Raw genomic sequence first — 25,468 nt, forward strand, 5'->3', positions numbered from 1 at the left:
TTGATTTCTATAAACCTATGAACTAGTGTCCATATGGGCTTTACCTGATCTCGGATAAATTGATTAATTTTGTCCCCGTTTTAATGACATGTTTGAACTATCAAAAATGAGTTGTAATTATTAGTCTCTTATTGGCCTCATGAATCAAGCTCTGTATAGGTTAGAAATATATATTGTACAGACACTTAATATTTAATGGTATTGTATGATTTGTTAATTGCATTCAATAGATTACACTTCCCACAAAACATTCACCACTGGTTTGCAAAAGGTGTTTTTAGACAAGTTTGAGCTGATTTTTAGTTGCAATTAAACCACTCTGACCAGCACACTTCAACAGAGTGTGGCCCTTTGGAGCTCTGCGAAACAGTGAAACCTTTTACCAGGCAATTGGTTCAGTCAAGTCACCTCTTTGTATATAGCGCTTTTAACAGTACATATTTGGTCAAAGCAGCTTCTCAGTATCAAAATAGGAAAATAGTGGGTCAGTGCCAAAGGACAATAGCAAACATACAGTTTTCAGTTTAAAGACAGTTCATCTTTGAATTACACGATGTCATCATTCAGCTCAGTTCGGTTTAAATAGTATCTGTGAAATCAAGTCGATGATATCACTGGAAATTAAGTGTCCCCAACTAAGCGAGTGAGAGGCGGCAGCAGCAAGGAACCAAAACTCCGTCGGTGACAGAATGGAGACCAAGCTGTGGGAGAAACCAGGCTCAGTCGGGGGGCCAGTTCTTCTCTGGCCAGACGACCCAGGAGGTTGATCCATGCTGCAGCAAATTTAGATTGTCATCTGGTTCCGTGGTCTTGTCCCAATGGCCATCTAGGAGACAAGGTCTTCACTGGGGATCTGTCTCTGGGGCTCATATAGTTTTCCTGGTCACCCCTGGAATTCAGGACTGTAAAGGTCGTCTCTAGGTGCTGACTCATAATCTGAGCTGGATACGGACTGGATCTGGTGGCTACGGTAACCTGGGAATAAGAAAGAAACAGACTAATATTAGCGTAGATGCCATTCTTCTTATGATGTAACAAGTAAATTGTGTGTTATTGAAAGTGTTCCCAGTTCCGGTCTACCTATTTACTGCAGCCTAACAGTCATTTAACAGATTTTACTGACAGAAATGAGTAAGTATGTTATGTGTAAGCCATCTTAAAGAGATGGTTCTTTGATCTAGATTTAAAATGACAGAGTGTGTCTGCCTCCTGAACAGTGTTAGGTAGATTATTCCAGAGTTTGGGCGTAAATAGGAAAAGGATCTGCCTCCCGCAGTCGATTTTGATATTCTAGTTATCATCAAATAGCCAGAGTTTTTAGTGCAGCGGACATGGAGGACTATCATACAATAAGAGTTTGCTCATCTACTGAGGTGCTAAACCATTCAGAGCTTTATAAGTAATTAGTAGGATTTTAAAATCTATACACTGTTTAATGGGGAGCCAGTGCTGTGTTGACAGAACCGGGCTGATATGGTCATAAATCCTGGTTCTAGTGAGAACCCATGCTGCAGCATTTTGGACCAGCTGGACATCGTCATTAAGCATGTAGAACAACCACCCAATAAAGCATAACAATAATCTAACTTTGAGGTCATGAACTGATGAATTAACATTTCTGCATTTGACATTGAGAACATAGTCAATTCAAAATTCCAAAAAAAAGTTCAATCTTTCTTCACCACTTTCATAATGTGTGTTGGCCGACCTCAAATTGTGGAAGAACACCGTTCGTGACCTGTTTTTTTAAATTTGATGTTTCAAACAGAAGACTCTACTACATCTTCCCGAAAAAAGCTAAATCTGATTTATTCAACATGCACTCTGTAGAAAATACACCCCTTTCAAAAATCCACCAATATGATATCACCTCAACACCACTCAGATCATACTCCTTTCTTCAACATTGCCAAAAGCAATATGAACACTCATCAATGACAGAACTTGTGATTAAAGTCATAGTTCTATCCTCAATTCGCTCTCAGAAAAGAGTATTACAGCTCATCATGGTGGGTTGGGAAACAAACACTTTCAAAACACATTTCCAAGTAAAAAACTATAGAAATGATCCCTGAAAATATAGTCTTAACTTCATATCTCAACTCAAATGGAATTCTGTTCTGAAGCACCGCCTCCTCTCAGATGGTTTGCATAGTTGATTTCTATAAACCTATGAACTAGTGTCCATATGGGCTTTACCTGATCTCAGATAAATTGATTAATTTTGTCCCCGTTTTAATGACATGTTTGAACTATCAAAAATGAGTTGTAATTATTAGTCTCTTATTGGCCTCATGAATCAAGCTCTGTATAGGTTAGAAATATATATTGTACAGACACTTAATATTTAATGGTATTGTATGATTAGTTAATTGCATTCAATAGATTACACTTCCCACAAAACATTCACCACTGGTTTGCAAAAGGTGTTTTTAGACAAGTTTGAGCTGATTTTTAGTTGCAATTAAACCACTCTGACCAGCACACTTCAAAAGAGTGTGGCCCTTTGGAGCTCTCCGAAACAGTGAAACCTTTTACCAGGCAATTGGTTCAGTCAAGTCACCTCTTTGTATATAGGGCTTTTAACAGTACATATTTGGTCAAAGCAGCTTCTCGGTATCAAAATAGGAAAATAGTGGGTCAGTGCCAAAGGACAATAGCAAACATACAGTTTTCAGTTTAAAGACAGTTCATCTTTGAATTACACGATGTCATCATTCAGCTCAGTTCGGTTTAAATAGTATCTGTGAAATCAAGTCGATGATATCACTGAAAATTAAGTGTCCCCAACTAAGCGAGTGAGAGGCGGCAGCAGCAAGGAACCAAAACTCCGTCGGTGACAGAATGGAGACCAAGCTGTGGGAGAAACCAGGCTCAGTCGGGGGGCCAGTTCTTCTCTGGCCAGACGACCCAGGAGGTTGATCCATGCTGCAGCAAATTTAGATTGTCATCTGGTTCCGTGGTCTTGTCCCAATGGCCATCTAGGAGACAAGGTCTTCACTGGGGATCTGTCTCTGGGGCTCATATAGTTTTCCTGGTCACCCTTGGAATTCAGGACTGTAAAGGTCGTCTCTAGGTGCTGACTCATAATCTGAGCTGGATACGGACTGGATCTGGTGGCTACGGTAACCTGGGAATAAGAAAGAAACAGACTAATATTAGCGTAGATGCCATTCTTCTTATGATGTAACAAGTAAATTGTGTGTTATTGAAAGTGTTCCCAGTTCCGGTCTACCTATTTAATGCAGCCTAACAGTCATTTAACAGATTTTACAGAAAGAAATGAGTAAGTATGTTATGTGTAAGCCATCTTAAAGAGAGGAGATGGTTCTTTGATCTAGATTTAAATGACAGACTGTGTCTGCCTCCTGAACAGTGTTAGGTAGATTATTCCAGAGTTTGGGCGTAAATAGGAAAAGGATCTGCCACCCGCAGTCGATTTTGACATTCTAGTTATTATCAAATAGCCAGAGTTTTGAGAGTGCAGCGGACGTGGAGGACTATCATACAATAAGAGTTTGCTCATCTACTGAGGTGCTAAACCATTCAGAGCTTTATAAGTAATTAGTAGGATTTTAAAATCTATACACTGTTTAATGGGGAGCCAGTGCTGTGTTGACAGAACCGGGCTGATATGGTCATAAATCCTGGTTCTAGTGAGAACTCTTGCTGCTGCATTTTGGAGCAGCTGGACATCGTCATTAAGCATGTAGAACAACCACCCAATAAAGCATAACAATAATCTAACTTTGAGGTCATGATCTGATGAATTAACATTTCTGCATTTGACATTGACAACATAGTCAGTCAATTCAAAATTCCAAAAAAAAGTTCAATCTTTCGTCACCACTTTCATAATGTGTGTTGGCCAACCTCAAATTGTGGAAGAACACCGTTCGTGACCTGTTTTTTTAAATTTGATGTTTCAAACAGAACACTCTACTACATCTTCCCGAAAAAAGCTAAATCTGATTTATTCAACATGCACTCTGTAGAAAATACACCCCTTTCAAAAATCCACCAATATGATATCACCTCAACACCACTCAGATCATACTCCTTTCTTCAACATTGCCAAAAGAAATATGAACACTCATCAATGACAGAACTTGTGATCAAAGTCATAGTTCTATCCTCAATTCGCTCTCAGAAAAGAGTATTACAGCTCATCATGGTGGGTTGGGAAACAAACACTTTCAAAACACATTTCCAAGTAAAAAACTATAGAAATGATCCCTGAAAATATAGTTTTAACTTCATATCTCAACTCAAATGGAATTCCATTCTGAAGCACTGCCTCCTCTCAGATGGTTTGCGTAGTTGATTTCTATAAATCTATGAACTAGTGTCCATATGGGCTTTACCTGATCTCGGATAAATTGACTAATTTTGTCCCCGTTTTAATGACATGTTTGAACTATCAAAAAGGAGATGTAATTATTAGTCTCTTATTGGCCTCATGAATCAAGCTCTGTATAGGTTAGAAATATATATTGTACAGACACTTAATATTTAATGGTATTGTATGATTTGTTAATTGCATTCAATAGATTACACTTCACACAAAACATTCACCACTGGTTTGCAAAAGGTGTTTTTAGACAAGTTTGAGCTGATTTTTAGTTGCAATTAAACCACTCTGACCAGCACACTTCAACAGAGTGTGGCCCTTTGGAGCTCTGCGAAACAGTGAAACCTTTTACCAGGCAATTGGTTCAGTCAAGTCACCTCTTTGTATATAGCGTTTTTAACAGTACATATTTGGTCAAAGCAGCTTCTCAGTATCAAAATAGGAAAATAGTGGGTCAGTGCCAAAGGACAATAGCAAACATACAGTTTTCAGTTTAAAGGCAGTTCATCTTTGAATTACACGATGTCATCATTCAGCTCAGTTTGGTTTAAATAGTATCTGTGAAATCAAGTCGATGATATCACTGGAAATTAAGTGTCCCCAACTAAGCGAGTGAGAGGCGGCAGCAGCAAGGAACCAAAACTCCGTCGGTGACAGAATGGAGACCAAGCTGTGGGAGAAACCAGGCTCAGTCGGGGGGCCAGTTTTTCTCTGGCCAGACGACCCAGGAGGTTGATCCAAGCTGCAGCAAATTTAGATTGTCATCTGGTTCCGTGGTCTTGTCCCAATGGCCATCTACGAGACAAGGTCTTCACTGGGGATCTGCCTCTGGGGCTCATATAGTTATCCTGGTCACCCCTGGAATTCAGGACTGTAAAGGTCGTCTCTAGGTGCTGACTCATAATCTGAGCTGGATACGGACTGGATCTGGTGGCTACGGTAACCTGGGAATAAGAAAGAAACAGACTAATATTAGCGTAGATGCCATTCTTCTTATGATGTAACAAGTAAATTGTGTGTTATTGAAAGTGTTCCCAGTTCCGGTCTACCTATTTACTGCAGCCTAACAGTCATTTAACAGATTTTACTGAAAGAAATGAGTAAGTATGTTATGTGTAAGCCATCTTAAAGAGAGGAGATGGTTCTTTGATCTAGATTTAAAATGACAGACTGTGTCTGCCTCCTGAACAGTGTTAGGTAGATTATTCCAGAGTTTGGGCGTAAATAGGAAAAGGATCTGCCACCCGCAGTCGATTTTGATATTCTAGTTATTATCAAATAGCCAGAGTTTTGAGAGTGCAGCGGACGTGGAGGACTATCATACAATAAGAGTTTGCTCATCTACTGAGGTGCTAAACCATTCAGAGCTTTATAAGTAATTAGTAGGATTTTAAAATCTATACACTGTTTAATGGGGAGCCAGTACTGTGTTGACAGAACCGGGCTGATATGGTCATAAATCCTGGTTCTAGTGAGAACTCTTGCTGCTGCATTTTGGACCAGCTGGACATCGTCATTAAGCATGTAGAACAACCACCCAATAAAGCATAACAATAATCTAACTTTGAGGTCATGAACTGATGAATTAACATTTCTGCATTTGACATTGAGAACATAGTCAGTCAATTCAAAATTCCAAACAAAAGTTCATTCTCTCATCACCACTTTCATAACGTGTGTTTACCGACCTCAAATTGTGGAAGAACACTGTTTGTGACCTGTTTTTTGAAATTTGATGTTTCAAACAGAACACTCTACTACATCTTCCTGAAAAAATCTAAATCTGATTTCTTCAACATGCACTCTGTAGAAAATACACCCCTGTCAAAAATCCACCAATATCATATCACCTCAACACCACTCAGATCATACTCCTTTCTTCAACATTGCCAAAAGCAATATGAACACTCATCAATGACAGAACTTGTGATCAAAGTCATAGTTCTATCCTCAATTCGCTCTCAGAAAAGAGTATTACAGCTCATCATCGTGGGTTGGGAAACAAACACTTTCAAAACACATTTCCAAGTAAAAAACTATAGAAATGATCCCTGAAAATATAGTCTTAACTTCATATCTCAACTCAAATGGAATTCTGTTCTGAAGCACCGCCTCCTCTCAGATGGTTTGCATAGTTGATTTCTATAAACCTATGAACTAGTGTCCATATGGGCTTTACCTGATCTCGGATAAATTTACTAATTTTGTCCCCGTTTTAATGACATGTTTGAACTATCAAAAATGAGTTGTAATTATTAGTCTCTTATTGGCCTCATGAATCAAGCTCTGTATAGGTTAGAAATATATATTGTACAGACACTTAATATTTAATGGTATTGTATGATTTGTTAATTGCATTCAATAGATTACACTTCCCACAAAACATTCACCACTGGTTTGCAAAAGGTGTTTTTAGACAAGTTTGAGCTGATTTTTAGTTGCAATTAAACCACTCTGACCAGCACACTTCAACAGAGTGTGGCCCTTTGGAGCTCTGCGAAACAGTGAAACCTTTTACCAGGCAATTGGTTCAGTCAAGTCACCTCTTTGTATATAGCGCATTTAACAGTACATATTTGGTCAAAGCAGCTTCTCAGTATCAAAATAGGAAAATAGTGGGTCAGTGCCAAAGGACAATAGCAAACATACAGTTTTCAGTTTAAAGACAGTTCATCTTTGAATTACACGATGTCATCATTCAGCTCAGTTCGGTTTAAATAGTATCTGTGAAATCAAGTCGATGATATCACTGGAAATTAAGTGTCCCCAACTAAGCGAGTGAGAGGCGGCAGCAGCAAGGAACCAAAACTCCGTCGGTGACAGAATGGAGACCAAGCTGTGGGAGAAACCAGGCTCAGTCGGGGGGCCAGTCATTCTCTCATCTGGGTCGTCTGGCTCTGGCCAGACGACCCAGGAGGTTGATCCATGCTGCAGCAAATTTAGATTGTCATCTGGTTCCATGGTCTTGTCCCAATGGCCATCTAGGAGACAAGGTCTTCACTGGGGATCTGTCTCTGGGGCTCATATAGTTTTCCTGGTCACCCCTGGAATTCAGGACTGTAAAGGTCGTCTCTAGGTGCTGACTCATAATCTGAGCTGGATACGGACTGGATCTGGTGGCTACGGTAACCTGGGAATAAGAAAGAAACAGACTAATATTAGCGTAGATGCCATTCTTCTTATGATGTAACAAGTAAATTGTGTGTTATTGAAAGTGTTCCCAGTTCCGGTCTACCTATTTACTGCAGCCTAACAGTCATTTAACAGATTTTACTGAAAGAAATGAGTAAGTATGTTATGTGTAAGCCATCTTAAAGAGAGGAGATGGTTCTTTGATCTAGATTTAAAATGACAGACTGTGTCTGCCTCCTGAACAGTGTTAGGTAGATTATTCCAGAGTTTGGGCGTAAATAGGAAAAGGATCTGCCACCCGCAGTCGATTTTGATATTCTAGTTATTATCAAATAGCCAGAGTTTTGAGAGTGCAGCGGACGTGGAGGACTATCATACAATAAGAGTTTGCTCATCTACTGAGGTGCTAAACCATTCAGAGCTTTATAAGTAATTAGTAGGATTTTAAAATCTATACACTGTTTAATGGGGAGCCAGTGCTGTGTTGACAGAACCGGGCTGATATGGTCATAAATCCTGGTTCTAGTGAGAACTCTTGCTGCTGCATTTTGGACCAGCTGGACATCGTCATTAAGCATGTAGAACAACCACCCAATAAAGCATAACAATAATCTAACTTTGAGGTCATGAACTGATGAATTAACATTTCTGCATTTGACATTGAGAACATAGTCAGTCAATTCAAAATTCCAAACAAAAGTTCATTCTCTCATCACCACTTTCATAACGTGTGTTTACCGACCTCAAATTGTGGAAGAACACTGTTTGTGACCTGTTTTTTGAAATTTGATGTTTCAAACAGAACACTCTACTACATCTTCCTGAAAAAATCTAAATCTGATTTCTTCAACATGCACTCTGTAGAAAATACACCCCTGTCAAAAATCCACCAATATCATATCACCTCAACACCACTCAGATCATACTCCTTTCTTCAACATTGCCAAAAGCAATATGAACACTCATCAATGACAGAACTTGTGATCAAAGTCATAGTTCTATCCTCAATTCGCTCTCAGAAAAGAGTATTACAGCTCATCATCGTGGGTTGGGAAACAAACACTTTCAAAACACATTTCCAAGTAAAAAACTATAGAAATGATCCCTGAAAATATAGTCTTAACTTCATATCTCAACTCAAATGGAATTCTGTTCTGAAGCACCGCCTCCTCTCAGATGGTTTGCATAGTTGATTTCTATAAACCTATGAACTAGTGTCCATATGGGCTTTACCTGATCTCGGATAAATTTACTAATTTTGTCCCCGTTTTAATGACATGTTTGAACTATCAAAAATGAGTTGTAATTATTAGTCTCTTATTGGCCTCATGAATCAAGCTCTGTATAGGTTAGAAATATATATTGTACAGACACTTAATATTTAATGGTATTGTATGATTTGTTAATTGCATTCAATAGATTACACTTCCCACAAAACATTCACCACTGGTTTGCAAAAGGTGTTTTTAGACAAGTTTGAGCTGATTTTTAGTTGCAATTAAACCACTCTGACCAGCACACTTCAACAGAGTGTGGCCCTTTGGAGCTCTGCGAAACAGTGAAACCTTTTACCAGGCAATTGGTTCAGTCAAGTCACCTCTTTGTATATAGCGCATTTAACAGTACATATTTGGTCAAAGCAGCTTCTCAGTATCAAAATAGGAAAATAGTGGGTCAGTGCCAAAGGACAATAGCAAACATACAGTTTTCAGTTTAAAGACAGTTCATCTTTGAATTACACGATGTCATCATTCAGCTCAGTTCGGTTTAAATAGTATCTGTGAAATCAAGTCGATGATATCACTGGAAATTAAGTGTCCCCAACTAAGCGAGTGAGAGGCGGCAGCAGCAAGGAACCAAAACTCCGTCGGTGACAGAATGGAGACCAAGCTGTGGGAGAAACCAGACTCAGTCGGGGGGCCAGTTCTTCTCTGGCCAGATGACCCAGGAGGTTGATCCATGCTGCAGCAAATTTAGATTGTCATCTGGTTCCGTGGTCTTGTCCCAATGGCCATCTACGAGACAAGGTCTTCACTGGGGATCTGCCTCTGGGGCTCATATAGTTTTCCTGGTCACCCCTGGAATTCAGGACTGTAGAGGTCGTCTCTAGGTGCTGACTCACAATCTGAGCTGGATACGGACTGGATCTGGTGGCTACGGTAACCTGGGAATAAGAAAGAAACAGACTAATATTAGCGTAGATGCCATTTTTCTTATGATGTAACAAGTAAATTGTGTGTTATTGAAAGTGTTCCCAGTTCCGGTCTACCTATTTACTGCAGCCTAACAGTCATTTAACAGATTTTACTGACAGAAATGAGTAAGTATGTTATGTGTAAGCCATCTTAAAGAGATGGTTCTTTGATCTAGATTTAAATGACAGAGTGTGTCTGCCTCCTGAACAGTGTTAGGTAGATTATTCCAGAGTTTGGGCGTTAAATAGGAAAAGGATCTGCCTCCCGCAGTCGATTTTGATATTCTAGATATTATCAAATAGCCAGAGCTTTGAGAGTGCAGCGGACGTGGAGGACTATAATACAATAAGAGTTTGCTCATCTACTGAGGTGCTAAACCATTCAGAGCTTTATAAGCAATTAGTAGGATTTTAAAATCTATACACTGTTTAATGGGGAGCCAGTGCTGTGTTGACAGAACCGGGCTGATATGGTCATAAATCCTGGTTCTAGTTAGAATTCTTGCTGCTGCATTTTGGACCAGCTGGACATCGTCATTAAGCATGTAGAACAACCACCCAATAAAGCATAACAATAATCTAACTTTGAGGTCATGATCTGATGAATTAACATTTCTGCATTTGACATTGACAACATAGTCAGTCAATTCAAAATTCCAAAAAAAAGTTCAATCTTTCGTCACCACTTTCATAATGTGTGTTGGCCGACCTCAAATTGTGGAAGAACACTGTTCGTGACCTGTTTTTTTAAATTTGATGTTTCAAACAGAACACTCTACTACATCTTCCCGAAAAAAGCTAAATCTGATTTATTCAACATGCACTCTGTAGAAAATACACCCCTTTCAAAAATCCACCAATATGATATCACCTCAACACCACTCAGATCATACTCCTTTCTTCAACATTGCCAAAAGCAATATGAACACTCATCAATGACAGAACTTGTGATCAAAGTCATAGTTCTATCCTCAATTCGCTCTCAGAAAAGAGTATTACAGCTCATCATCGTGGGTTGGGAAACAAACACTTTCAAAACACATTTCCAAATAAAAAACTATAAAAATGATCCCTGAAAATATAGTCTTAACTTCATATCTCAACTCAAATGGAATTCCATTCTGAAGCACTGCCTCCTCTCAGATGGTTTGCGTAGTTGATTTCTATAAATCTATGAACTAGTGTCCATATGGGCTTTACCTGATCTCGGATAAATTGACTAACTTTGTCCGCGTTTCAATGACATATTTGAACTATCAAAAAGGAGTTGTAATTATTAGTCTCTTATTGGCCTCATGAATCAAGCTCTGTTTAGGTTAGAAATATATATTGTACAGACACTTAATATTTAATGGTATTGTACGATTTGTTAATTGCATTCAATAGATTACACTTCCAATAAAACATTCACCACTGGTTTGCAAAAGGTGTTTTTGGACAAGTTTGAGCTGATTTTTAGTTGCAATTAAACCACTCTGACCAGCACACTTCAAAAGAGTGTGGCCCTTTGGAGCTCTGCGAAACAGTGAAACCTTTTACCAGGCAATTGGTTCAGTCAAGTCACCTCTTTGTATATAGCGCTTTTAACAGTACATATTTGGTCAAAGCAGCTTCTCAGTATCAAGATAGGAAAATAGTGGGTCAGTGCCAAAGGACAATAGCAAACATAAAGTTTTCAGTTTAAAGGCAGTTCATCTTTGAATTAAACGATGTCATCGTTCAGCTCAGTTCGGTTTGAATAGTATCTGTGAAATCAAGTCGATGATATCGCTGGAAATTAAGTGCCCACAACTAAGCGAGTGAGAGGCGGCAGCAGCAAGGAACCAAAACTCCATCGGTGACAGAATGGAGACCAAGCTGTGGGAGAAACCAGGCTCAGTCGGGGGGCCAGTTCTTCTCTGGCCAGACGACCCAGGAGTGTCTGCCTCCTGAACAGTGTTAGGTAGATTATTCCAGAGTTTGGGCGTAAATAGGAAAAGGATCTGCCTCCCGCAGTCGATTTTGATATTCTAGATATTGTCAAATAGCCAGAGTTTTGAGAGTGCAGCGGACGTGGAGGACTACTGAGGTGCTAAACCATTCAGAGCTTTATAAGTAATTAGTAGGATTTTAAAATCTATACACTGTTTAATGGGGAACCAGTGCTGTGTTGACAGAACCGGGCTGATATGGTCATAAATCCTGGTTCTAGTGAGAACTCTTGCTGCTGCATTTTGGACCAGCTGGACATCGTCATTAAGCATGTAGAACAACCACCCAATAAAGCATAACAATAATCTAACTTTGAGGTCATGAACTGATGAATTAATATTTCTGCGTTTGACTTTGAGAACATAGTCAGTCAATTCAAAATACCAAAATAAAGTTCATTCTCTCGTCACCACTTTCATAAAGTGTGTTGGCCAACCTCAAATTGTGGAACAACACCGTTCGTGACCTGTTTTTTGAAATTTGATGTTTCAAACAGAACACTCTACTACATCTTCCCGAAAAAAGCTAAATCTGATTTATTCAACATGCACTCTGTAGAAAATACACCCCTTTCAAAAATCCTCCAATATCATATCACCTCAACACCACTCAGATAATACTCCTTTCTTCAACATTGCCAAAAGAAATATGAACACTCATCAATGACAGAACTTATGATCAAAGTCATAGTTCTAGCCTCAGTTCGCTCTCAGAAAAGAGTATTACAGCTCATCATCGTGGGTTGGGAGACAAACACTTTCAAAACACATTTCCAAGTTAAAAACTATAGAAATGATCCCTGAAAATATATTGTTAACTTCGAATGTCGTTCAAACTCCATTCTGAAGCAAATTCAGTTTTCAGTTTAAAGGCAGTTCATCATTGAATTACACGATATCATTGTTCAGTTCAGTTTAAATAGTATCTGTGAAATCAAGTCGATGATATCGCTGGAAATTAAGTGTCCCCAACCAAGCGAGTGAGAGGCAGCAGCGGCAAGGAACCAAAACTCCATTGGTGACAGGATGGAGACCGAGCTGTGGGAGAAACCAGGTTCAGTTGGGGGAGGGGCAGTTGTTCTCCAGCAAAAGGACAATAGTAAACATTCAGTTTTCATTTAAAAGGCAGTTCATCATTGAATTATGCAACGTCATTGTTCAGCTCAGTTCACTTTAAGTAGTACCTGAGAAATCAAGTTGATGATATCACTGGAAATTAAGTGTCCCCAACTAAGCTAACGAGAGGCGGCAGCAGCAAGGAACCAAAACTCCATCGGTGACAGAATGGTGACCAAGCTGTGGGAGAAACTAGCATAGATGCCATTCTTCTTATGATGTAACAAGTACATTGTGTGTTATTGGAAGTGTTCCCAGTTCCGGTTTACCTATTTACTGCAGCCTAACAGTCATTTAACGGATTTGACTGACAGAAATTTGTATGTTATGTGGAAGCTATCTTAAAGAGATGGTTCTTTGATCTAGATTTAAAATGACAGAGTGTGTGTGCCTCCTGAACAGTGTTAGGTAGATTATTCCAGAGTTTGGGCTCTAAAGAGGAAAAGGATCTGCCTCCCACAGTTGATTTTGATATTCTAGGTATTATCAAATAGCCAGAGTTTTGAGAGTGCAGCAGATGTGGATAACTATAGTACAATAAGAGTTCATTCATGTACTGAGATGCTAAACTATTAAGAGCTTTATAAGCAATTAATAGGATTTTAAAATTTAAAATACACTGTTTAATAGGATGCCAGTGCTGTGTTGACAGAACACGGCTGATATGAAATTCCATTCTGAAGCACCGCCTCCTCTCTGATGGTTTGTGTAGTTGATTTCGATAAACATATGAACCAGTGTCCTTTACCTGATCTCGGATAAATTGACAAATTTTGTCCGCGTTTCAATTACATATTTGAACTATCAAAAAGGAGTTGTTGTTAATAGTCTCTTATTGGCCTCATGAATCAAGCTCTGTATAGGTTAGAAATATAAATTATACAGACACTTAATATTTAACCCTTAAAGACCTAGAACATTTTTGGGGTGCCTGACACACCTGCACTTTTCTTTGTTTTTCAGACCTATTCTAGAAATCAGCATCAAGTGCCATATATAGTTATAAACAGGAGAACTTACAGTTTAAGTTTAACTAACTTAAAGTCTCAATTTCTCTTTTGTTTTCTCTAAGAATTAATGAAATTACTGAATTTTAAGAAAAATGCAAGCAACAGTTGGGTGTTTTTTTACTGTGCACTCAAACAGAAAATCATAAAGTTTGGATATTTTCTTTAGAAAGTTGTGCCTGGGTTTTTTACACTTTCAAATAAAATTTAGTTTACATGTACCATTCCCCAAGCAAGTTATAGCCATTTATTACAATATTGTTATCGACGCTTTTAAGTGAAAAACAGGCCTATATCGTTAACTAACAACAGAGATGTGTCCAAAAACATTTTAATTGGTAAAGAAAATGGAAAGAGTGTTATATGAAAACAAATCCAAACAAACTTTTTTTTCTTCTTCTGAGAAATATATTTTCAATCTGAGTATGAACAATAAAAACACAAACTATGCAGCATATATTACAAATAAGTGCACAAATTGTCTTCAACAATACAGTGCAAAAACAGTGCAACAGAAAGAAATTGTGCAAACTATCTTTATGAACTATATAATTATTTACTTAATATACAGAATATAAATGATCGATCCGTTGGCTGTAATCTGTGTCCGGATTGATTTTACCAGGACATGGCCTAGCGACCCAAGACATAAATCCCAGTGCTTTATCAGATATGTACCACTGTTTCATCCTTGTTTTTGATTTGTATTATGTCAAAGTACTCTGTCGAGTGTTTTTTTGTGCTTTTTCAGAGAGTTTGTACTCCAACTAATCCAACGTCAGTTAGATGTCATATTTTGGTTGAAAATGAAAGTCAGGTTGACGTCTAAACCCAACTTTGTTTGACTTCAAACTCCGACATCAGACAGACATTGAATTTTGGTTGGAATAAGCACCACACTGCAACAAAGGGTGAAATACACGGCAGCACATTAAATATCTCAAGATCTCAGCAGAGGAGGATTAAACAACTCCACAAACAGCATTACCAACTTCACTTATTACTAGCCAGACTGACTTTATTTCTGTCAGATGTCTTCAAAAGCTCTTATTGAAAATTAACAGGGTTTTAACTCTTATGTGTTTAATTTCCATAACAGCATAACCGTTAAACACCATAACAGTGATTAGTGTTTCCATTAGTTGGTCTCTTAACACTTATCATACCTTTTGTGGCAGCTGTGACAGTTTGTTTGTCAAGCACATTTGCAGCATCAAAAAAGCTAAAGTGATATGAGATCAGGTGATTGATGCTATCTGTTAATGGTATTATAGTCATCATGAAATAACCTGATTCACTGATGTTTTTAATTCAACAATTAGGTTGTTCTGTTAGTACATTCATATTACAAACCCTGTGTTTCTGCCACATGAGATCCAGTGGTATCATAATCAGTCAAAATCTTTTAAAAAACATGAGCTCAAAACATTTAAACTATGCCGACACACACAGACATCAACAATCAGCATATGAATCTCAACAATGGTGATATGATTCATGCAGCAATGCATGCTGGGAGCCATGAGTTTTATACTATGGTGGCTCCCAGCATGCATTGCTGCATGAAGCATGTCACCATTGTTGAGATTCATATACTGATTGTTGATGTCTATGTGGCTAGAAAGATTTTTCTTCCAAAATGTATTTAAAAATAAAAATTCATAAAGTTTGATCTGAGAGAAGAAAGTATTGTTTCTTGAATATTGTTCATTAATACAAAAAATAACCACTTTGGGTCAATAACAAAAAAAATAACTTTCCTCAAACATCTTTCTTCATGACGATGAAAACTATAGCACCTTTATCTTCGTTTATGGCCCCTTATAATAAATTATGCATTTTGGTAAACACTATTACAAGAACCACAAGCTCTCTAAGCCAAGAGTCAAACTACCCAACTAAAGCAAACACTGATCACAATAATGGTGATCAAATGTTTTCAAATAAAACATCTAAACCTCTATTAATTCTCAAAAAGAACTTCTGTAGACGTAAAACAGAAATAAAGTAAAACTGGTTAGTAATAAGTGAAGCTGGTAATACGTGTACTGCCATGCATTTCGCGGTAACACTTTACTTGAAGAGGTGTGCATAAGACTAACATGACACCTTCATAATCATGCTATGACACATGTCATGAATATGAAGGAGGTTTTATGCATGTTTATGACAACTGTCATTAAGTGTCATTCGCTCAATTATGACATTTTTAATGCAAAGATGACATTGTTTGAAATGTCTTTGTTATGACACCTTGACATAAACCAATACATCATAACGTGTCAGTGTCTTTGTCATGACATCTTGACATTACCAAGACAACACAACTTGTCAGTGTCCTGGTAATGACAACTTGACATTACCAAGAAAACATAACCTGTCATAAATCTGTTATAAAGTATGACATAGCAGATTAATTATCAAATTTAAGAAACTACTTAGCTTTATGTGTTACCAGTACATTAAACTGTCATGTGGTTGGTTTTGACTGTCATGAGGCCGGGATTATAATTGTGTCAAGAATTTATGACCAGTTTTTTTTTCTTCAGTGGTACAAATTGAATTTGTCATTAAAATGTCATTAAGTGTTAATAATCTGTCAAATAGTTTTATAACGGTGTCATGAATATATTTACACGGTGTCATTAATACATTTCTTGACCTCAAGTAAAGTGGTACACATTAAATTTGTCATTAAAATGTCATTAAGTGTTAATAATCAGTCAAATAGTTTTATAACGGTGTCATGAATATATTTACACGGTGTCATGAATAAATTTCTTGACCTCAAGTAAAGTGGTACACATTAAATTTGTCATTAAAATGTCATTAAGTGTTAATAATCAGTCAAATAGTTTTATAACGGTGTCATGAATATATTTACACGGTGTCATTAATACATTTCTTGACCTCAAGTAAAGTGGTACACATTTAATTTGTCATTAAAATGTCATTAAGTGTTAATAATCTGTCAAATAGTTTTATAACGGTGTCATGAATATATTTACACGGTGTCATTAATACATTTCTTGACCTCAAGTAAAGTGGTACACATTTAATTTGTCATTAAAATGTCATTAAGTGTTAATAATCTGTCAAATAGTTTTATAACGGTGTCATGAATATATTTACACGGTGTCATTAATACATTTCTTGACCTCAAGTAAAGTGGTACACATTTAATTTGTCATTAAAATGTCATTAAGTGTTAATAATCTGTCAAATAGTTTTATAACGGTGTCATGAATATATTTACACGGTGTCATTAATACATTTCTTGACCTCAAGTAAAGTGGTACACATTTAATTTGTCATTAAAATGTCATTAAGTGTTAATAATCTGTCAAATAGTTTTATAACGGTGTCATTAATACATTTCTTGACCTCAAGTAAAGTGGTACACATTTAATTTGTCATTAAAATGTCATTAAGTGTTAATAATCTGTCAAATAGTTTTATAACGGTGTCATGAATATTTTTCTGCAGTGGTACGAGTTTAACTTGTCATTAAATGTTAAGTGGTATTCCTATATGGTCAAATAAAGTTAAATACCTTAACAAAATGCAACAGACACGTCAAAAGATTTGACTTAACTTTATGTATGTGCACAATACATAAAAACTGACAAGTAGCAGAACTTGCTCTTCCTCACACAGAGGGTTCTGACATTTTCTGACATTGAATGAAAAAAAAAAAATAATAATAATAATAATTATTACCTGTGCTTCCTCAAACAGAGGGTTACAAAATAATCTCAACACATATATTTAGTGTTTTGGAGGGAAATCAACAGGATCACTTGTTTAGGAGAAGAAAAAAAATTAGGTGTACTTGTACATTATTGGGAGGAGTTGTCCACTTTTTTTCTTTGCTGTGATCGTTTCAGCCATCTCTTTTGTCATAGCCCTCTTGCAGCGCCCTGCAAATTCTGAGATCTTCTCATTGACTTCATCTGTAGGGAGCAGCTCCTGAAATGTATCAGGATATGTGATTGCTAGCTCAGCAATTATAGCTGTTCTTGCAATTGTGTTGCGGTCAACATTAATTTTGGCAAAGGCCTTTTTCATGGATCCAAACTTGGTGAATCTCTTAAGGGCATTCTTGTAGCGGCGGATGATTCCATCCGTTGTGGTCACTGAACAAAAAACAGACAGTCCTAATTAATACAAATATTAAAGAGACACTTGCAGTCATCCTTGCAGTATTAGAAGTAGGTTTAATCTCAGCTAATGTTCTTTAAGATGCCAGACATCCCACTCTGCGATTTCTCAGCATCCGGGAAACGCTATCGAAATGCGGGAGGTTCTGGGACAAATGGTATGCCTGAGAAGCTTCTGTAAAATGGTGAGTAACACGTGTCTTCTGGGAGATGTTTGAGGTGGCGAAGCGGAAATGTGAGTTTTGGGAATTCCTGGCAATTGTCTGTCATTGTTACAGATATGTAATAGCAAATGCGATTAACCGTGTCAGCTTCTTTTCAGGCAACAGCAGATATGAAAGAATTATACTTAACCTGCTGGTTCACTGTGCATTCTCCTTTCAATTTACAAGAACCAGCACAGTAAGCTGTGTCCTTTCATATCTGACAGCCTAAATCAAACATAACCAGCCTGGATGGAGGATGCACACTGAATCAGCGTGGAAATTACTATCTGTTCTAGTCTGCTTTAAAGGCTAAATATAGGATTATTTATTATGAAACATTTTGTTTTCATTTACCCATCCTCATTTCATGCAAAATCTGTATGAATTTCTTTTTTCTGTGAAACACAAAAGAAGATATTTTGAGAAATGTTTTTGTTTTTAGTCCATATGGAAGTTAATGGCAGCCAAAACTCTTTGTTTACAAACATTTCTCAAAATATTTTATATCCAGAAAAAAAGAAAGTCACACAGGTTTAGAACATCATGAATGAGAGAAAATTATGACAGAATATAAATGTTGGCTTAAACTTCAGTAATGGGCAACTTTAATGTAAGAAACCATCTCATTATGAATCAAAGCCTGTGCTTACTTCTTGAACGGCTGTGTGAGTCAGTGTATTTTTTTGACTTTTTCTTCTCCTTCTTCTTCTTTTTCTTCTTCTGCTGCTCCTCTTCTGAGGATGATGAGGAGCTGAAGTCTGAGGATGAAGAGGAGGGGGGTGGAGACATTGAAGGTGAAGATGAAGAAGGAATGTGAGCAGTCTTTCTGAAACCTGTAGGGAAAAAGGGGAATGGGGCAGGTGGACAAGCAGAATAATGTATAAATAACCAAAGCCCCAAAATCTAAAAAGTTACATTTCTCAATAGGCCCAATTTTGGGTTCCATCTGAAAGCAGAGAACTGTATCACAGAAGAACACACATAACAGGATTTGTTTTATTAGATAACTTCTATAATGCTCTCATTGTAGTTGATGATTAAAGGAACTTTCTGTAAAGTCTTGTTTTTGAAACCAGAGCAAAGAGCTATTGTAAGTGCTTGTCATTGGATATAATCAAATCAAATTTATTTGTATAGCACTTTTCATAATACAAATCGTTTTAAAGCAGCTTTACAAAAGTCACAAAGTGCCTATGAAAATGTCTATAATATAGTATTAATGCTTTACATTTACATTACAATTGTTTTGATCCTTATGTAATAATGTGATTAATCATTTATATACTGCATTTAATAAACATGACTACTGCTGCATGGCCCTTCAGTGAGCTTGCACTTACAAATAAACAGCTACACTTTCGTTCTGTTTGCTGTGACGAAAGTTGATAATGGTTCTATCACAGTGTCTCTGTCCTTTCACAAACATTTAAAACTCCATGAATAATGGTAATTGTGTTCCTAATATACCTGACTTTCCAGTAGATGCAGGTGCACTGGGGGCTCCCTTAATTTGTGAAAGCAGGAAATCCTTGTCGTTTTTTAGCTCACTGTTGGCCTCTTCCAGGTATTTAATGCGGTCCTCGAGGTGTTCAATCTTCTGTCGATCCATCTTGGTCTGTTCTTTTAGTTTGGCCAACTCCAACATTCCTGTTGGTGACACTGCACATTTTTTTTAAATAAACAAATGTTTTTGTATATATATTCTCCCATCCCAAGAATGTTCCTTGCTCGGAGCCTAGCAATGTTGTCAATCATTAAGTTGTAAATAACATGTAATTTTTAAACAGAACGATTCTTCCACTTAATAAGACCTCAGTGTATCAGCTAAAATTGTGAGGATTATTTTTGTTGCTGCTTACTTTTCAACGAAAACTACATTTCTCCAATTGTATTGCACTGGAGTCATTTATCAGCAAATTTAATTTTTTAGGTTTTTCCTTTAAAAGCATATGTCCTCGTGTTCTTAAAACAGAGTGCATCAATTTAAATGCATGTTGCAAAATAAAAGCCAAGTACTTGGCTATATATATATATATATAAAATCCACGATGCAATAACAAAAAAAAAACATAAATAATATGTATTATTATTATTAGACAGAATTTAAAAAAAATAAAATAAAATAAACATGTTTATTTTGGTATGGAGAACTTTGTTAAATTACTTGTATTTGGACTGGTTGCAATTTTACTATTGGGACAACACTATTATGCTACAATTACCAAAAAATACAATATAAACAAAATAATAAAAATAGGAAATATAATGTGCCACAATCAGCCAAATACAGATTGAAAAAATGCTGGCAATCTGCTGACAAAGTGGCTAGAACACTAAGCTACAGGTTTTAATTAAGCACTGATTGTTAAAGTATTAACACAAAAATGACTTACATAATTTCCTCGGGGAATGTTTGACTGTCTTCTTTCTCTTTGGGCCAACAGGGACATCATCCACATCTTGTTGTAGGCCCTCATTCGCAATCGCATCATCCACAACTTGTACTTCTTCTTTACCTTCCTTGGCCTCCATCACTCCACCATGTGCTCTTTTGCTGAAACGAGTTTTCATCTAAATAAAGTTGCGCAAAGCAAAGAACACAAACACCATGTCATGTCAGCTACATTCGTAAACTACCAGTTCTGTACAACTTTGGCTAGAACAGTAAAGACTTATGATGTCAATGTTCCTAAATAAATACAAATGTTTCATGCTTAGCTTACCTCAAATAGAGAACTTCGTGGGTACTTCGTTTCTTTGACGCTCCTGTATGTTGTCCGTGTGGTATGTTTTACGACAATTATAAACGCGCGGGACAGTCAGGTAACGTTACGCACGTCGCGCGCATCCAGTAGGCGCCAAAATTTAATGTGGCACGACATTTGAATGTGGAACAGGACAGAGGCTGGTTGGGTTGTTGGCTTAGAAAGCAGTTACAGATGACGCGGTTATTGCAAGAACTCCTAAAAAATATTAGAAGTTATGATAACACGAAAAAAAGAAGAATAGTTAGATGGATGCAGAAATGGGGTATCCTGAAAAGTAGGATGCAGTGTCCAAAATGCAATCGAAGCATGCGCCTTGAAAAATGCGATCGCAGCGATGGGTTACGATGGTAAGCCAGTCTGTCTGTCTGTAAATACATAAAGAATTTAATGAAGTGAAATTGCTATCTTATTTGAAACTAGACATTATTATTATCAATGTTGAAAACAGCTGTGTACAAGTTATATATATATATATATATATATATATATATATATATATATATATATATATATATACAGTATTTATTATTATTATATTTTGCACAATTGAAGTGGACCTGTCTGGATGAAGTCCACCTGTATTGTATTAATGGCCCGGAAGTCTGAAATTAGCATTATTATGTGAAATGTTTACAATATGTTTTATCCGTATGATATTTGATATTTTCATGTGTTATACTTTTTTGCATTTTGCCTTCTTTTTCTGTAGGGTCTAAGCATCACAAAAGTTCACCACTCTCTGTGCGCAATGGCTCAATATTCACCAATTCTCACACCCCTTTGGTGAAATGGCTTGAGTTTATGTACAGGTACAGTATTTATTTATTTGACAAGTAAAGTGCACAAAAATAATAAATACTGTAAATGTGTCAGAATTAGCCAACACGAATATTTTTCATCTGTAATCCTTGGAGATAATGACACCATTTTTTTTAAATATATATATATATATATAACCATGTAAAACCTAAGCTTATTATAAACTTAAAATGGAACATTTAAAATTTAAAATATTACAGTTTTTACGGCTTAAATACAAATACATTAAAGATTTGTAGTGTGTGAATTATACTTGTGTATTTATCAACATCAACTCAGCCCTGCATATTGCAATACACAGACTCCATTTTCAGAATTCACCAGAAAAAATGTTGTTGATGTGTCAAACAGTGGTAGAAAAGTTTTTACACCAATGTCATATTATACTATTTGAATCAAAAAAAGAGGGGGCTAGTTTTGTTTCGCAAAGGGTTGTTTGCTTTTACCCAGTTCAGTGACAGGAAATTATGCAGGCCAGGCCATCAATGCAAAAACAGTACAATTTTAAGTGACTCTAATTAGGTGTTTTAATATTTGTTCCTTCCCTACAGGTTTGCACAAGGTTTGCAGTTGAAGCAGCTTGCCATGATCAATGACGGTATAGCAGGAAGCTCAAAGACACTGACAAGAATGACAAAAGTACTCAGAAAGGTTGTTGCATTACTTATTAGTTGTAAAAAAAAAAGTAAAATGTGAAAAATTTTATTTCAGTGTCCAAACCCACTGTAGACAACTGGATTCAGCATTGCTACATACTTATTTGATGCACTCAACTTCCATACAAAGACATTGTAACAGTCAACTTGTGATGTGTTATTTCTATATTTGAAGGTGTGCATTGCTGCCCTCAAGAGACTGAGGATCAGAGGAATGAGAATTGGTGGTCAACATCGATTTGTTGTTATTGACAAGAGCAAATTTGCTCACAAACGAAAGGTAGGCTGTTTATTTGTATGAAGCCCTACTTAAACTTTACTTGACATGTATCAGTTTTGTCATGTTAGTGCAGTGCCAGTCTGGGATTATGTAAAGAGAGATGACGGGAGATTTTACTGTAAACAACTGACTTAAGCCGCTTTAGATAAAATCAACTGAAGAGAAAAGAAGACATTAAATCTCTGAAGATCTCAGCAGAGGAGGATTAAACAACTCCACAAACACCATTACCAGCTTCACTTATTACTAGCCACACTGACTTTATTTCTGTCATAATCAGAGGGTCTTTTTGAGAATTAACGGAGGTTTAGATGTTGATGGTTTGTTTATTGTGTACTTACCATGATGGTGATGAGTGTTGGCTTTTGCTGTGCTCTTGCCCTTGACATTTGAACATTAGTTTTTTTCTGGCTGCTTTACATGTGTGTTTATAAGGCACAACAGCTATAGCAAAAAATGCTGAGAAAAAAGTGATCTGGCGTTTATGGCATTGTATTGATGATGTCATCAATTGAGTTTACAAGGCTGTACTATTTTATTCACATGTTAATCTGTTCTCAAGCAATCATGTGGGTCATTTCATATGATTGACTATTAATCATACACATATGATATCAAAAAGCATTGTTATAATTTGAACAGTTTAATAATATATAATGCATAGAAAGTTTTAAAAATGCCAAGTTATTTTCTCACACACAGACATCAACAATCGGTGTATGAATCTCAACAATGGTGACATTCAAATGAAAAGCTTCATGTTGCAATGTATGCTGGGTACCACCATAGTACATAATTCCCAGAATGCATTGCTGCATGCAGAAATTATGTAGCTGAATTGTATTATTTTCTTTTATTTTTACCATGTGCTTTTATTTTTGTTGTTTTTTGATGTGACTTTTTAGTAGCTTGATTTGTGATGTTTAGAGTTTATCTGTTATCAGAATATTTTGTTTGTCACCATTGTTGAGGTTCATATGCTGACTCTTGATATATGTGTGTGTGTTCCTGTAAATTTAAAAGTTTTGTAATTCGTAAATATGTAAAACACAAATGATCTGATCTTATGACATCACGTTGTAGTATCATACTACTATTACAACCAATTCTTCATATTCAGAGAACAGACTCTAGTCAACATCAGTAAATCACCCACTAGACATTGATACCCCATCATCAAAACACAACCATTAATACCAGAGTATATTGTTTCTTGGCTTTTATTGCCATAACAAGCATGTACAAAGACATGTTAAAGAAATAAAGAGTCGAGAGCCCAACTAAAGAAAGCACTAATCACGATCATGGTAACTTCAAATGAAATGTCAATACATCATCAACATCTAAACGCCGTTATTTCTCATTAAGTCTGATTATGACAGAAATAAAGTAAGTCTTCTTTTCTCTTCAGTTGATTTCATCTAAAGCTGTGGCTTAAGTCAGTTGTTTACAGTAAAATCTCACTGTAAAATTTACTGAACAAAAAAGTACAATTCTGTGCTTTGCTTTGTGTGATTATATGTGTTTTTGCACATAATGCTATAGTGGAGATATGTTGTTAGTGTTTAATGTTCTGTTGGGATTTAAAGGGTTTCTGTTAAGTTTTGTGTGTCACCATTGTGTTGAAGAGTAGAGCCTGTGCTTCAGTCCAGGATGAGCAGAAAAACACTGATGTTATGCTGCATGTTGCTTTATTTAAAGACAGTGACTGTGTAGTTGCTGATGCATTGATGATGTTTTTAAGTTTTTCAACTTGTTCATGTGTGATGATGATCACTAGTAGGATTTAGTTAAATTGATGTTTCTAGTTAACTCATAAAGTCTTTTTCTTTGTGGATTCAAATGAAATAATCTCACAGTATAAATATTTAATGGCAATTGACCAATCAATTTCCTCAAATGAAATGAGTTATCAGGTTTTTATTCAGTACATTATTAATAACAGTAACATACTGTAAAGATTACAGTAAAGAACTGTAAATTCACAGCTGCTCTTGTTTTGTAGCTTTTACAGGTGTGCTGTATAATTTTACAGTATAATTGTAGTTTATGATTTACAGTACTCTTGTTAAATTTACAGACAACCAAAATTGCCAGTAAGTTGCTGTAAGTTCTACAGTTAATTTTTTACAGTGTACAAAAGACAAAAAGGTCGGAGGAAAATAACTAGAAAATGAAGTGTTACGATCAGACAAGTAATAAAACCTGCGTTAATATTAGAAAAGTTTTGTAGCGCTGTAGAGACGTTAGAGAACGCTAATGCCTGGAAACAGGCGCCAAGGCTGATACTGTATTACAGTCTATGGCTGCTGTGTATGTCCTTATAAGACAAAACTCATCAGTCTTCTGTGTTGAGATTGCAATGCAAAAATGTGTATATCTTATTTAGTTTGAAAACATACAATATAGTAAGAAATAAATATACCCTTCATTTAAAATCAGACAATAAGTCTGTATACAAAATATATTGAAATCAGGTTAGGATGGCATTCCGCTAATCTACAGTATGTTCCATTAAAAAGAAATACAATCCAAAATATTTTTTATGTTGTACTATATGAAAGCTTTTGTACAGAAAAATATGGAAGTGAAACAATATTTTGTTTTAAGGAAATGAAATTATGAAAATGGAAACATTTAAGAAATAAAAATGCATTTGCACCTGTTGGGCAATTATTTGTTATCAAGCCAGGTAAGAAGGATCAGTCTATTAACTGTCCAAAAGGACTGGATTCCAATGATTGAAAAAAAAAAATACAGCACAACCCTTATTAAAGAATTTATCTTGTTTTATTTCTTTTTTTAGTAC

At 36.4% G+C, this 25,468-nt stretch overlaps 1 protein-coding gene, 1 long non-coding RNA gene and 6 other non-coding genes across 8 annotated transcripts; 1 reads left to right on the forward strand and 7 right to left on the reverse strand.

Annotated features, from left to right (window-relative positions):
• Positions 1-1,876: 1,876 nt before the first annotated feature.
• On the reverse strand, positions 1,877-2,087 carry LOC132092914 (small nucleolar RNA U3). The gene has a single exon (XR_009422295.1). It is a non-coding gene; the product is annotated as a small nucleolar RNA U3 (small nucleolar RNA).
• Positions 2,088-4,041: 1,954 nt separating this feature from the next.
• Positions 4,042-4,257, reverse strand: LOC132092939 (small nucleolar RNA U3). Its single transcript, XR_009422318.1, has one exon. It is a non-coding gene; the product is annotated as a small nucleolar RNA U3 (small nucleolar RNA).
• A 1,950-nt stretch (positions 4,258-6,207) lies between these two features.
• LOC132092992 (small nucleolar RNA U3) lies at positions 6,208-6,418 on the reverse strand. The gene has a single exon (XR_009422362.1). It is a non-coding gene; the product is annotated as a small nucleolar RNA U3 (small nucleolar RNA).
• A 1,975-nt stretch (positions 6,419-8,393) lies between these two features.
• On the reverse strand, positions 8,394-8,604 carry LOC132092874 (small nucleolar RNA U3). Its single transcript, XR_009422259.1, has one exon. It is a non-coding gene; the product is annotated as a small nucleolar RNA U3 (small nucleolar RNA).
• Positions 8,605-10,554: 1,950 nt separating this feature from the next.
• Positions 10,555-10,765, reverse strand: LOC132092935 (small nucleolar RNA U3). Its single transcript, XR_009422314.1, has one exon. It is a non-coding gene; the product is annotated as a small nucleolar RNA U3 (small nucleolar RNA).
• A 1,487-nt stretch (positions 10,766-12,252) lies between these two features.
• On the reverse strand, positions 12,253-12,463 carry LOC132092931 (small nucleolar RNA U3). Its single transcript, XR_009422310.1, has one exon. It is a non-coding gene; the product is annotated as a small nucleolar RNA U3 (small nucleolar RNA).
• A 5,129-nt stretch (positions 12,464-17,592) lies between these two features.
• Positions 17,593-20,802, reverse strand: LOC132091988 (coiled-coil domain-containing protein 106-like). Its single transcript, XM_059498036.1, has 4 exons — positions 20,530-20,802; positions 19,604-19,795; positions 18,787-18,969; positions 17,593-17,906 (listed from the first exon to the last, which is right to left on the reverse strand). Exons 1-4 carry the CDS (start codon positions 20,705-20,707, stop codon positions 17,593-17,595), a joined length of 867 nt encoding a protein of 288 aa, XP_059354019.1. The 5' UTR covers positions 20,708-20,802.
• Positions 20,803-21,617: 815 nt separating this feature from the next.
• LOC132092768 (uncharacterized) lies at positions 21,618-22,632 on the forward strand. Its single transcript, XR_009422255.1, has 3 exons — positions 21,618-21,713; positions 22,275-22,374; positions 22,555-22,632. It is a non-coding gene; the product is annotated as an uncharacterized LOC132092768 (long non-coding RNA).
• Positions 22,633-25,468: the final 2,836 nt, after the last annotated feature.

This window comes from Carassius carassius, chromosome 18, assembly GCF_963082965.1.
Source record: "Carassius carassius chromosome 18, fCarCar2.1, whole genome shotgun sequence".
In the NCBI taxonomy this organism is placed as follows: domain Eukaryota; kingdom Metazoa; phylum Chordata; class Actinopteri; order Cypriniformes; family Cyprinidae; genus Carassius; species Carassius carassius.

Bases quoted from the DNA above. Each gene is read 5' to 3' on its own strand.
- LOC132091988 (XM_059498036.1), bottom strand. From the start codon at position 20,707: ATGAAAACTCGTTTCAGCAAAAGAGCACATGGTGGAGTGATGGAGGCC. The intron at 18,970-19,603 runs GTATATTAGGAA...TTTTCCCTACAG, and splicing joins TGCATCTACTGGAAAGTCAG to GTTTCAGAAAGACTGCTCAC. The intron at 17,907-18,786 runs GTAAGCACAGGC...TTTTTTGTTCAG, and splicing joins CTCACACAGCCGTTCAAGAA to TGACCACAACGGATGGAATC.